Here is a 16,015-nt window from a genome sequence, read left to right as displayed (position 1 = left end):
TTTTTTTACGAACAGAGTCTAATCATCGTCGTACCTTTGCAGCATGGGTATCTCGTTGTATTTATTGTACAGTCGATCGCAGGAAGTTATAAAAATCGACCAAATTAATATTGTACATCTTTTGTAGGAGGTATCTATGCAATAGAAAAAATGATGATACTCAATATTTGATTTTTTTGTCGAAATTTTAGTATCAAGTCTCAATTTATCAAACGAATGACATTTCATATGCACATGTATATTAATATATTTTTTTTTTTGGCGAAGTTCTATCGTTATATTGTTTTCTTCAATCTTATAATTTTTCTTTTACGATATCAATTTATCGTGACTTTTATAATTTTGGTTTACAAAATCTTAAAATTAAATAATTGCTCCTACGTTTTCGTGGTGTACCTATGTATAAATCAGGGTATGACTACTATGACGAATAAAAATTAATATTTTTAACAAAAAGTGTATGGATTGGGCGTGTTCTACACGCGCAAATGTACCTATATATGGCTAACACATAATAATCGCGTGCCTTTTGTTCATTTTTTTAATATTACATTATTTTTTTTACCAAAACTTTGATGGAGTACCCCTCTTATTTTAATCACCGTCCACAATAATTTTCATTATAATTATTATTGTAATTATTTTTTGTTGGTCTACGGTAAAACTGATAATATTTAGATAAGTTATATTCAAACACATGAACTAAATTAATCATTGATTAATTTTTCATTAAATTAACTTTTTAATTTTTTCTTAAAATAAGTTATAATAACATTTATTTATTGATTGTTCAATTTATGTGAAATCACCCTACCGAAAGATTAGATTCTTGTAAATATTATTACAATTTGAGATAGCTAATTAACACTTTTTACGTATATCTAATTTCTTTGGTTTGATAGCCAATATAAATGAACGATGACATCAATAAATTATTTCTGATTTTGAATAAATCCAGAAATTTGAGTTAGTTATTTTTTACCGTGTGTTGTACCTAAATTCATTAGGTTATTATCAAGTTATAAAATAATTATGAGCAAACTGCACAAAAAAATGCTTTTAATATAGCCTGGTATGGCACCGTGTAGCTTTAGCCCCTAATGTGTTCTGAGGTCAAGCATCGGCCAGTGTTGTTAGCTCTTGGATGGGTGACCAATCCAATTCGTGTTTTTAGTATCAAATCCTCGCCACATATACACGTGTCCCAAAACAGTACTCTCCTCCATAGTAAAAACAAATTACAGGCTGTTTATTAACCATTGTTGTTAAAACCTAAAATATATATAGATAGAATAAAAAAAAGCTTTTAATGAATGTTTATGTCTTTTATAACAAAACATTTAGAATTTTATATGATCTGACTTGATAGGTACAATCTATTTGTTACGTTAACATTGTATACATACATCATAATTTATGTATATTAGTACTTTGAGATTTCTATTGCCGTCATGGTATTATTAGTGTTTAGACAATAATAGATAGCGATTCTACTCGTAAACATTTTTTTCTAATTTTCATCGTTTAATTTATTAAAAAATTAACTTAGGTAGGTATATACTAAAGTTACAAAATATAAATTAAAAACATGAATTTATATAGGATAATATGCCAAACATGTTTATGACCTTTTTTGTGTCTAATATTGCGTATTTACTTAAAATGTTGTTTTTGGAATTTTCAAATATACTTAAATTAAAACGAAATTAAATTCTTATTATAAATTCTGAAAATTTGTTATGTTACGAGTACTTAAGAAATATTCTGTGATGATCAAACTTCCGTTTTTTAAATGAAAAAATCTACTTCTTACTGTAAATTATTTAGCGTATAATATTTTTGAAAATATTCACGTATCAAATTCAAAATTATAAAAAGTAGTTTTAAAGTTATTAATTTTTGTAGTAGGGATAAAATAGATCTAAAATATAAAGTATTTACATTCTAATGTTATACCTATATACTATTTATTTATTTTGATAATTTAAATTAATCTATCAACATTTATAATATGTGAATATTTTTACATTTAGTATAAAGAATTTAATAACTAAAGAATTTTTATACTCGTTCAAATTTTTTTATAAAAATATCTAATAAATAGTATTAATTAAAAAAGAAGTTCTATTTTAAAAACTGAAGTTTGTACAGGACATTTCTTAAGTAGTATTAAAAAATCTTAAACATTTGATAGTATGGTTGTTATTTATTTATTTCTATAGTTAGAATTTGAATAAGTAAATTATTAAATTGAAGAATGGGAATAAGCATGCTTAGTGAATCAGCCTGTATAATGATAAATTTTTTATGAAACTTACACGATTAAATAACTGTATTTATAACTGTATTGTGTACAAACCTAGATAATGAAAAGTTGTAACCTTATCGTGCTGTAATTTCATAATGTGTGTTATCCATGAAAGTTTTTTTATTCATATACTTAGATAACAAAAAATAATTGTTTACTTACGAGTATCCATTTACCTCGAAGTATAGTATTTTTTTTTATGAATTTTATACATATTTATAGTATTATGCCGGAGTATTGGCAAATGACGTTATAAAGTATGTATTACGTATATTGAATCGATTAGGTTTTAATTTTTTTGTAACTTATTTTATGAAGTAATCAATGTTTATGATAAGTATAGGTTTATTATTATTTATATTTAGTTTATATGATTAATTTTTTGTAAATTGCTGTATAAAAAAAAAACACATTAACTGAGCATTATGTTTCTAAAAATTTAAAATATCTTTCAATTTTTATTTATTGCGCGATAATTTTAAAAATAAATGATCAAAGGAATATGTGGATATATACACAAATTAAGTGGGCGAGACTAGAGAAATATTGATATTGATAAATAAGGTTCACCCTAATGGATATAGGCAAGAAAGAGTGATTGATGAGAGCAGGCGTGGATTCAGGGGGGGGCAGTAGCTGTAATAGTTATACTAAATTTTGATTTAATGGATATACGAGTATCATTGTACTTATGCATAAAATTATTTATTCTGAACAAATACTAATCAGTAATCACTATATATATTTTACGGTATATTTCATAATTTGTGTTTTTTTCTGATATTGCTATTAAAATTTGAGAGAAGTGATAAATGTATTGATTGTACAATGATGAGTGTGTTTTTTCTGTTTGTCATCACCACTTAGACCATTAAAAATGATTTGATTTTCAATTTTAGTGGTAGTTTTTGGTAACAAATTGGATTTAATTGTTACTTTAAAGATAAACAGTAAAAAAATAGCTCGTAATAATAATAATAATAATAATAAAAATAATGATGATAATAATAAAAAAAAAAAAAAAACGAATAAAGGAAAAGTAAGAAATTTTACACTATATCAGTTTTTACAAAATTAATTTCTAATTTATTATAATTAAAAAACGAACAATTTTAGTAATATGAAATTTTCATTTAATATTTATGGTATCATTTTGTATACTCATATGGTTTAATTTTAAAAGTAAATATTTTGACTATTTTTGAGCTATAGATGTGAATAAAAAATTATTTGCTGGGTTAAAATTTTACACAAGATCTCATCTAAGTTTTTTTTAATATAATTTTTTTTTTTGCATTTGGAGTCAATATTTTTACAAAATTATTAAAATTAAAAATACCTCGTGGAAATTTTTTTATGAATTATTCAATTTTTATAGTTCTAGTTTAAAGTTTAGTTCAATTTTTCTCAAAAATAGTTCATATAGTAACTAAATATTATACCAACGTAATTATTTTTTATAAATAGTTGAAATTTAAATTACATAATAAAGTAAATTAAATAGTCTTTATAATGGTTTTTTAATGCATATAAAATATATATATATGAAATATACTTAGTAGTGAATAGTGATATAGGCTGACAGATCATCTCTTCTCAAAATTTTCCTTATTATACAGTAGTGAATTCTACACCTAATGTACAACAGAGCCGTATTCATTCGCCTACCTTTTTATTTTATTTTTAGTATTACAGTTGCTTAATTTAATTTTTACTAAATATATTGGTATTTCTTAATATTATTAATATTTTATAATAAAAATGTGTATTTATATCATGTTTTATTACTGTTGTTATTAATTTTTATTAAATTTCAGTTAATTGTAAAAAAATGTTAATATATTCATGGTATTAATAAGTATTGTTTATAATTGATATTTATATTTTTTAAATTTCATTGTGTATAGTAAAGTTCATAATTTACATAAAAGTTTCATTTTCCTATTAATAATGTTTTTGAAATAATGAATATATTTAATCAAAATACCAATAAGATCTAAACCACTATCAAAAACCACCTCTAAAATTGAAAATTAAAGCATTTTTACTGCCTCAAGAAGTAACGAAAAATGGTATCAATAATAATGAAAAAAAAAACATACACATATCATTGTAAAATCAATACATTCATCGCTTCATTTCATTCTTCTGAAATTAAAGGGGTAATGTAGTTTAAAATTCCGTTATGCATATTTTGTTATCTGCATAATGGTTCGTGAAAATTGTATATAATATTTAGTATTTTATTCATAAAAAAAAAAAAAATTGGTAATGATAATAATAACAATTTCTTCGCATATTATTCGTTATTATTTTAGTGTTCAGTTTATATAACGTTTAACCAAACAGACTATATTTTTGTTATGTTTGGCAAACAATCGGATTAAACTTTTGAAATATTTATTACTGCAGTTGAAGAACTCGTAATTTGTTTACAACTCCCACGGCCCAAGTTGAAATTTAACTGTCCTATTTCCCCCTTGGTGGTTTTCTATATCAGCGTTATATAATTTTATAGAATTTTTCATTTATTAAGTATAAAAACAATTTTTTATTTTAATAAATATTTTGTTATGTTTATATTGTACATAAATTATAACATTTTGTAATTTAATAGAAAACTTAACGGTATTGTAAAACAGAATATATATGTAAGAATATTCCTAATTTTATTTTTAGCGTTTCTACTTTTGAAACAAAAAATTACCTCTTGATAATTGGCTGTTAATAGTTGTTAAATAGTATAGGATAACTCGTGCTCTTGAATAATTCTGCGTAGATATTTTATTGCTTTTTAAATAAAAAGAGCTTAAAAAATTTGCATCATCTTAAATTTTCTTTCATAAACTCGATTATAATATTGTATAATACATAGCCTCAATATTATACATATAATATATCAGCAGGATCAAATGTCATCTTATTAGTAGATAAGAAATAGTCGCTGTAAAGTTGGTGGTATATGCGTTTATGTGTATGATGATTTAATTCGTATTTATTGATGTTAAGTGCATAATATTAATTTAGTGTGCACTTAATTAATTTTTTTATTAAACCGATATTTAATCGATTCTATTAGTGGTTATTATTGCGTCGTATCAATATTATGTATATATATTTTAATTGTTCTTGTATATTTAGATATGTAAATCATGAAATTGTATATAATAATGTATCATATAATTTAGCCATGGAATGCTATCGAAGTGCCATTGCATCTATGCATACAATTTATATTATAGGTATAATATAATAATACCTTTTATTTTTTTTTTAAATAATGTAAACGCATTTGGATTAGATAATAATTTTACAAGTTAATAAAATGTAATGAACATGAAAATTTGTTTATTCATATACTAACGTTGTTTAAATGTACGGATTTAACCGTTATTGTTATACCTATATACGAAGACGATATTAAATTGATTCTAGTTTCATTCAATTATAAGTATATATTTAATTATATATTATATTATACGATATACTAATCGAATATTAAGAGAATCTTTCATTATTTGTATATGCAACAAATGTATATATAATTGTGCAGCTGGATCGGCTTGTATTAAAATCGGCGAAAATTCCGATGAATATAATGCTGCGTAGCCTGGTATTCATTCACATGTATTAGATATTCGTGTGTCAGCAGCTAGCTACATGCGTATACTTTATTTATTTGATAATATGTATAAGTATATAAGTTGTGTATAAAAAAAAAATGCATTCTAGCGTTGCTCTATATCTTCTCGTCATGTAGTAATTTATTTTATTTTATATACGATATCCTTTTTTGTACAGTTTTATGTTGTTGTATAATGTATATACACGAACATGATATAATAATATAATATAATAATATATGTTACGTGAGCGTTATGTATTATAGTATAGGATGCTATCGTTGCAAACGTTCATGATTTTGCTGCACAGGTGTTCAGTGTGTAGCTCGTAACTACTATCTAGAATGTAGGTCCTACATTATATGTATATATATTTATGCACTTGACTCGTTTTAAAATCCCTTTGACTACATAAAACCGTATTTGTTTCAACCTGATGAACATTGTCATTATTATATTAATATTATTAATATATACTTTCTAGTATTATATCCCTTCGTTATGTACTGTACATAATTTCACCTGATGCTTGTGGCGTATTAAGTAATGTCATCTGCGATCTAAAAGTCCGTATGCGACGTATTCCATTAATATTTATATATTCTATTTCAGTTAGTGTACTGTAATTTATAAGCCTCTAGTAGCTTTTCTAGCATTACTATAGACAAGAGATAAAATGTTGACTGGCACCTTTACAAATGATCAATGTTTATTTTCATAGTTTTTGCTTTTTACAATGTATAATATATATTAGTTTATACATTGTATATATATAATTCCTCTATTTAGCCACTGAAATTGACGTGGTATATTATTATATATTTAATAAACAATATACAATTCATAATGTACAATTACAATACTTAAACAAGAGTCAAATATAATTAAAAACTATAGAATAATGTTTTTACATGAGCAAAAAAAAAAATTTTTTATGATTAAATATATTTTTATTTAAGTTTTTAATTTGTTTGTCTTTTTGGGAGATACAGTTTGACAGCCGGATTAAAAATAATGGGATTTTTTTGAGTATTCTTTTTACTTATCCCCTACAAAATTATGCCATTACATGTACTGCTGTAAACTCCTAGTGTTGTTCTTGCTGTAAACTGTATTTAGTATTTACCTATATGTATCTATTTTATTATAACAGTGTTATTCTTATGCAACTGAAGAGTTTTGGTAGTAGCTAAATTTATTTTCATAAAAATCCGTTCTTAACTACAGTAACGTATTTTTTTTAATAATTTTTTTATTTTTATATTAATTTAATAAGATATTCTTAGCCTATAAGGCTATCTATATATATGGATAATCAGTAACATTTATTTTTGACTATTTTAACATGATAATAATTATAAATAGTAATAATAGCGATAATAACAATAGTAATAAGTTAAGGTTGGTCAGACATGCGGATGAAGAATATAATTACATCATAGTTTAATATTTACTTAATAATAATTAACGAATAAGGTCATGCGGTCGATCGTGTTTTAGACGTTTTTGAGGTGGTGGACGTATGTGTAAATTGAAGTGTAGTGAGCCAGTTGATTTGTGGAGTAAACTATGGAAATTTGCAGTAAGGGCTTTTAAATGATCTTGAATTTTAATGATTTAGAAGTCTTTATGTAGATTTTCGTTACGTATGAACCATGGTGCGTTTGTTATTATTCTTATTATTTTGTTTTGGAAAATTTGTATTTTTCTTAAGTATATTGTTGAATAATTACCCCAGATAGGGCAGGTGTAGGTAATTAGTGAGCGTAATAATTGCTAAACAGTAACATATAAAAGCGTAATTTTTCCGACTTCCTCTGCAACCTTTAGTTTTGTTAAGGGTTGCTTATAATAGAGGTAAAATTAATGTAGGTATTCTATGTTTATAGTTTTGAAATTCTTATTTTAGGATAGGTACTTATTGGAAAACTACTGGAAAATTATTTGTCTAAAGCCGTTATCAATTTTTACAAAATAACCAGTAAATAATAAATCATAATTGTTATATTTATACTAATTTTATGTATTATATATATAAAATGATAAGTAACTTAATTTACTTCTGAAACTTCTAAATATATAAGGAAATGTTTGATCTGACTACAAGGCTTGAGGCTAATAACCATTTCTGTTGAAGTTTAAAATATATATAATAATAATAATAAAAAAAAAAAAAAATGGACTTGAATACCTAATTAACTTAAATACATGATAACATTGTGTAATGAGATTTAGGTTTCTATTTTTTTTATTTTGTTTTCACTATTGACTTTAATATATGGTTTTTGTTTACAGAACTCTGGCGTGGAGATGACTTGGGTGATCGCAGACTTTACGGCAACGGCCGCCGGCCAGGTGACCGTTTCCAAAGGTCAGCAGGTAGAGCTCCTAGACTATTGCGGCGGTACGAGCGAAATGGTTTTAGTGCGCGTACCGTCCGACTGCACCGAAGGAATGGTGCCACATATCGTACTTAAGCAACCACCGTCACTTAAACAACCACCGTCACTCAAGTCACCGCAGGCGACAGGTATGAAAAACCACTATATTATGACAGATATAATATTAATTATGTATATCTATAGTATAGATTCTATACAATATGAAAAGTTGTGATGAGAAGTAGTTATAAAATGTGAAAGTTATTTGGTAGGTTAAACAAATTTACCGGGATGCTATTTTAATAATAAATTGATACATTTATATCACATATTATAATTAATTTAGGTGTTATGTACTTTAAATATTTTAAAGTAGTGATATTCATACCTACAATAATTTAAATATTTAGGCTTGATAGTTTTTTTAAATGCTCAAGTACCTATAATATTAATTTAAACGTATATGGCTTATCGGTGCATATTTTATGTTAAGCTCCCTATTTATTCATTTTTATAATACCCGTTACTTATGTGTTATATATATATATATTCATACTGAAGTAGGCCTTGTAGTAAGTAACATGATATTTGAACCGTATATGTAATTCGGTTAACGTTTTTTCTTGGCCGGTCTATGTGTAGTGATGAGGACATCATCATTTCCACGACATATTTGAATCACATATTATACCTACGCTATTACGCTATGGTATATACCTACTATATACTATGACTTGTTTTATAACTGACTGATAAGAATACTTATCTATGCTGCACAAGACGTGTATATTATAATACAACATTTAAACAATGACTATGATTTTTATGTATGATAATACATCAAGTTCCATATAGTTTAAGTTCATATATATATATATACATAATTGTATACAATTTATTCAGAATATCGTAAAATTATTGCAATTATTATTATAAATATTTTATACATATTATAATTATTGTTGCTATTCATACAATATAAGTGCTGAAAATATAAATGAGTTTGAAACAGTTGTCGAATAAATCCAAATAAATAAATAAATCCGATTTGTTGAATGATTATCAATAATCATATAACGCTTACTATATTTTTGAGTTACTTCGTATTAATATGTGTTGAGTTTATATTTGTAAATTATAACTAGTGTACAAAGAGGACTTTAACTAAGTATCCATATAACTGATTTAAAATGAACTTAAATCAAATTTATACATTTTAAGTACATAAATATAACGGGCATATTTCGTAATTTATCCTTTACAAATTACAATATCTAATTATTATTTTTAGTTAATATTGTCAAAGTAATATTGACTCATTAAATGCATGATTGCATACCACTAGAAGTTGTTTGTCTTTTTCATTAATAATCAATGTTTTTGTATAAGTGCGAAAAGGCGTTATTAATTAGTAACCACGTATGGTGAATGTTTTTATGAAAAAAAGAAAACAAACATAAAAAGTTTCTACAATGAAATTTAAAATTATTCCCGGACCGGCGCGACCCATGTCCTTTTATCCCATGGATTTTATAATTTTTATTTTTATAGATACCTATCCAAAGAGAATCAAAAATATTAATAATAATTTATTGCTTATATTTTGTAATTTGTTATTTTCACAATATCCGATATCGTATCATCGAGAATTAATAATCATATATTTTCTTACACGAGATTATATTTTAAAAATAAAAATATTTCGTAGTTTAATTTGAAATTACGAAAACAGAAAATCTATTCCAGACTCGAGTATCGTTGCTAATATATAAATATATAAATAACTGTGGTTTATAAGTTCAGTATTTTATTCATCAGTCGTTTTATTAAATAATTCATGAGTCCAAGATTTGTACGTTTTATTATTTTTTTTTAACCTTAAACGTTCATTATTTTACATTTTTTGACATTAAAAATATTTATTATTAGATAATTTTAAAAATAAACTGTTCCCACGTTTTGACTTAAACCGAGTACTAAGTAAGATAATTTTGGAAATCATGCCGTCGTGTATATTCTGCCAAGTTTTTTATTTCAGATTCTTTAGCAAATACGATTGAATATTTTTTTTTTGTGATTTTAATTTATTATCTTATGGCTAATTTGATCGTATTTCATGGTATTCGGCTATCTTATTTATTGTAATAACGCTAAATGTCGCCGCCACATAACTGTGGCAGCGTTAGATTGTTGTGATTTTAAAACCGCAGATTAAATAGAACGGAATTTCTCAGTGTCGTTTACCTAATAGTTTATATTTGTAAACAGTGTGTGTGAATTAAAATTCCAAATTATGTTTCCGATTATAACTTCACATGAGAACTGATAATAACGATTGTCCGTTGTGCAGTGCCCGAGTGCGGTAACTTTAGTATCAAATGTATTCAATAGTTTACGTTTACGTTGTAAATCGATCGAACAAAGGTCGAAAACGCGTTAGCTTTTCGTGTATGAATTGTAATATCAGTTTTAAATATTTTACCCATAAAAAAGTGAATACTTACAGACAGAATGATTTTAATGTTAGCCAGGTGTATCGTGTAAAAGGTAAATTGAATTTTAAATAGTGAAGTTATTGTATCGTCTTATTATTTTTTTCAATAACTGGGTATAGGCAAGTATTTAATTTTTTAGTTTTCGCATGTAGATCGCTTTATTATAATAAATAATAATAATTTATTTTTCTGTCATTAAATAGTTTCGCTTGTTTAAATTTCGTAAATATTTTTTTTTATTAATTAATATATTTCTACATTTTACTAAATGTCTTAAAAACCTCCATGAAAAAATGTCCTCAAGCTTTTCAACTTTCGATATAAATTATATATTTATATCTGTAGAAATATTATCGTTTATTATATAGAATCCGAATTAAAACTTTAAATTTAACTTAATACATTATTTTTCGCTATCAATTTTGTTCCTGCAAGTACGTGTACAGTTATACGTGGAGTACGAAAGAACCGTCATACCCTCTAGTAATTTATGTAAGAGGTTATAGTCTTTTATATACATTTATATACATTTTTATGTCACATTTATTAATCATGCAGTCTGTGCAAACTGTCAAGAAATGAATCTCAATTCTCAATGTGTCACGGTTATAAATACATTCTCAGTCACATACATTGATAATAAGTAACGACATTGATTAACCCGATATTGGGCATCGGCATTGTCACTTGTATGATTCTAGGATAGGATATGATAGATTATAGGTTAGATAGATACAAGTACGTCCTATGTTGACCCCATCCAATCATTGCACAACCAAATTCATATTCAAGTAATATAATGTAGTTTAAAATTGTAGTAAAATCTGCTCTAATTAAAATCGTATTGACTATAAGCTATTGCCACGTTTATTTCTTATCCTAATAGTCAGCAGTATGACGTCGTCGTAAACATAATTGTTCGAGCTCGCCGTATTCCAAGTTCTAATCTTACTCCTGTGATCCATTCTCCTAAGAAGATTTAGTATACTAAATAGTAGTTTACTATTACTAATATATTACACTATTCTCAGACATTCCATGGGGTGCACTAATATTGTATAACGATTCTATGAGTACGATTTTTTTTTGCATAACCCCCGCTGCTGCATAATGTACCTATTATTAAATTTATATTCTATAACTACTGCCCGCACAATGTCTATATATACATGTATATTACGCTAATGATAATTAAAATATTATAACAGTGAACAGTTAGTTATTGAGTATCGGTGGGTGTATTGTTTGTGAATGAATGATAATAATTAATAATAAATAAAATAATATAATGAATGAAAATAATCGGGTAAATATACAATCACGACGATAAGATGAATAAAAAGTTTTACTTAAATTTATTTTTCACTGTCAACCTGTGTTGTTGCAACAGGAGTAAAATATAAAATTGCCTAAATCGTATTTTTGAAATGTCGAAATTAAACTATTTAACTTGCACTACTGCCAATATTAAATATTGTTATAGTAAAACTAATAAAGACGAAATGTTCAATGTTAAATCTTCACTTTGTACTCAAAATTTAATATGAAATTTAATTTTTTTATTTTATTTATAATATTCGGTATTGAATCTATGTAGATATGACATCGCTGCATCTTGTATAGAATTGATATGGGGGAGGACCTTATAAGCCGGCTTATAAAATGTGTCGCATCACTGCCGTGGTACTTGAATGCACTACATTATAATATGTATTCAGTATCGTTACTTCAGTAACTAGGGCACACTTACCGATTTTGGTAAGCTTTGGCGTAGTGAACGTTTGAACGAGTGAAAGGATTCTACGAAGGGGTAAATTTCTGAATAAAAGATTGTGACAAATGTAGAAGTTGACACTGTTGACAGTCACTACTACCCTCAACGAGAAAAAAAAGTGTATAGTTGCGAGATTCGTGGACTCTTAAACTTTTCATAGAAGTAAAATGTTTAACATTTTATCCTGACCTTCGTAAATATTATAGTGGTTAAATTTTTATGTTACGTACCTAAATATTTTAATATTTTATCTAAAAACAGCAATAATAATATTGTGTCGTTTATTTTTATGATTTTCGATCGTTAACTTTAACCGCGCTAACCGAATTATAATAACAGTGCGTTTTATAGATAATAATTTATTTTGTACACACACACACATAAAATAGAATACGGTTTGCACAACCATCTCTATTCCAATACCAATACTACTGATATTTCTGAAAGTAAGAGGTCGTTTACGCGAAGTACATAAATAACATTATTATCTTTACAGTATCTGTTTCGTGTAAAAAAATATACATACTCCATATAATTGCGTTAGTCAAACTTATCTAAATTTTTGTGTAGTATTAATAGTATTGGTCCTATTAAAACTGATTCCAGCAAATTTTACACCTTTGAAGATCGATGTCGGTGTAAAATTTTATAGTATGATAAATATATTGAAATTGTAATATTTTTACATAGTAATAACCTAATAACTCATTTAATTAAAATATCAATAAAAAACTAGTTCTGCTGAATGAAATTTTGTCATTTATTGCCTGAGGTCAAAAAAATAACACGAATACATAATGCGTCGATTTGAGTCCTATCTAATAGTAGTTATAATTTTCTTCTTCTTCTCAATAGCTTAGCGGTCCATGTAGCCATGTAGGTCCATCGCTGCCACTGTAAGGCTAATAATTGTATTTTATATGATTTAACTGTATCTAAAAAATATTGCAATGCACCCGGTATATTTAAAGTTCTAACGTTCCATGATCCCAATTTCATTCCGTTTCCTGGCCCATTTCTTTATCCATTTTATCAGTCCATATCCGAGGCTTGTTTTTTGGTGTTTTTTTATTCTGGATGGGTGATTGACCCAATGTAGTAACCCCCAACCCGGAGGACCAGACTGCCCCAACCAATTAAGGTCAGGGTAGGGCTATTGCAGCGCATTTATTAAGATGCACCGGGCGATGGGGACGCTATTTTTCCTACCTAGTTATTATACTACTTTAAAATGTAAAACTGTTTGTTAATAATTTTTAATTAAATTAAAATGAAAAATCCAGGAAAGTCACACTTGGTTGTGCATGTAGTAGGTTTCAAATATAATTTTTCATAGGATGTGTTGAATTCGAATTTGTTAATAAATCAATACTTATAAAAAAACGATTTTGAGTATAAAATATAAGCCTTTGTTTTTAAGTATTTTTATTATTTAGTTATATAAATTTTGGTAATTTATTTTTCTATTTGTAATATGATAGGTTGAACTTGTTAAAAAGTTTTCAAAAAATGTTAACCAATATATTTTCTGTACGTTTAAACCAAACTTTATAATATTAATTGTTTGATAGTAAGGTAATCTTTTTACATTTTTAATCAGTTGATGAAAGTTAAATTTTTTTTATTCTTGTCAACTTATTTATAAAATAATATGAAAAAACCCTTGAGTTTATTTTCCTATTAAAAAAGCTAAATCCTTAAAACACGCACAAATCCCTTAATGTGTAAAAACAGGCACAATTAAATTTCTTATTTTTATGTATATTTTTATTTACTAATATAATAATTTATCTCTGCCATGTTTTACGTAATCTAATAAAAATATGCAATTACCATTTCCAAATCGTGATTTTATTCCAGGAACATTATAATTATCTTAAGTTTTCAAAATATTATAAAATAGATATCCATGATCCATCTAAAATGTACCAAATTAGTTGTTAAGTATAGTATGTATAGCTATCATTAAGGTTTTCGTCATGTCATGTTTATAAATACATTCAAATTATTGAATAACAGATTTATAAGGAAAATGCATAATTTTATTGGTTTTTTTTGTCCATGATATATTTATCCTCTGCGTAAGCGCCAGGCGGAAGTTATTTTTGTAATAATATTTTTCAAATAGTTTTTGAAAACTTCGGTGACTTATTTTATGATTAAAACAAATATAGATGGAATATACTTTTGATTTCAGTATCTATATTAGCATAAAGATCACGAGTTCAAATTCTCAACTATAGTATCGTAATGGTTGTAAATAGTAGTAACTAAACATAATATTTTATTTATGCAGTACCTATTTAATTGGGATAATAAAACTATAGGGATGAAGTGGACTTATTTTAAATTTTAATTAGATTTCTATGGATTGTAGTGAGTTAACCTAGTAATATTGCTATTGAGTAATTAGTGATTAAAATAATTGATTATGATTTATGAATTACATTCAAGGAGTAAAATTAATAATTACAGAAATAAATACCTAAACAATATTATTTTTTTTAAATATACAATCGTCGCAAAAATAAAAGTATTATAAATACGTAAACAATCTATGTATGATATATTTTGTTCGTGCGTGGTGAATTTATATTTTTAGTTGTACGATCGTTGTTTAAAAAAATAAATTTATCGTGGACTTAATATATCGCTTTAATTGTGATATTGCTATAATTGTCACTGTCGTCGTCTTCGTTGTTGTTGTTGTTGTTGTTGTTGAAATGTAAACTTTTCATAGCCACATCATCGATGATACGCACGACGGATTGATTTAGGACTGTTTACATTATCGTACAACTGTATACAGGGCGATATTTATTTAATACGCTATCGGGCAACATCGTAGAAAATAATATGCCAAAAGAAAAAAAAGAATTTAAAAATGCATTTCGCAACAAAATAATCTCTGTATATCGCGTGTGGGTATTTCGGACATCCGTTGGTCGTTTCGTAGTATATAATATAATATATTATTATGTCTTGCACATCGTGCGATGACGCGCTTGCCAGAAAGTAGCGTGAATTAGCGACTTATTCTTCTGCATTTGCCTGTATAATCGTAACAACGGACGGCAGTACGTACGATTAATGACGATATCCCGATATTCTCTGTAACCACCGAACGCCGCCGTTGAAACGATAATATTGTTTGTTTGTTTGTTTGTTTGTTTTTTTTTTTTTTTTTTTTTTTTTTTGGAATTTACAAACTAATCGGGTTTCGGACGTGTTGGCAAAGGGATAATATAGAGAGAGGCGAGATGAAATGTGGCCGAAGGTCAGGGTCATTGCGGTGGGTGGTTGAGAAGATAGCGGTAGGGGCGACGGAGGCTGCATTGCGGCCGCAGTCAAATCGATGGAACAACCGCGTCGATGAAACGCCGTACGGCTGCGCGCGGCGGCGTGCTCTTGGCGGCGCGACGTGTATCGCTTCC

At 26.5% G+C, this 16,015-nt stretch overlaps 1 protein-coding gene across 3 annotated transcripts in view; it reads left to right on the top strand.

Moving 5' to 3' along the window:
• The window catches only part of LOC112602686 (triple functional domain protein), a 112,952-nt gene that overhangs the window by 62,830 nt on the left and 34,107 nt on the right, over window positions 1-16,015 (top strand). For all 3 annotated transcript variants that reach the window (XM_025350894.1, XM_025350892.1, XM_025350893.1), the window contains exon 26: window positions 8,227-8,461. In XM_025350894.1, the coding sequence (XP_025206679.1) occupies window positions 8,227-8,461 (235 nt within the window). The remainder of the gene's footprint in view (window positions 1-8,226; window positions 8,462-16,015) is intronic.

The sequence above is a fragment of the Melanaphis sacchari genome, unplaced genomic scaffold (genome assembly GCF_002803265.2).
Source record: "Melanaphis sacchari strain LSU unplaced genomic scaffold, SCAv2.0 Contig8_pilon_pilon, whole genome shotgun sequence".
Classification (NCBI taxonomy): Eukaryota; Metazoa; Arthropoda; class Insecta; order Hemiptera; family Aphididae; genus Melanaphis; species Melanaphis sacchari.
The sequence above is the reverse complement of the archived record's forward strand: the minus strand, read 5'-3'. Positions and strand labels throughout refer to the sequence as shown.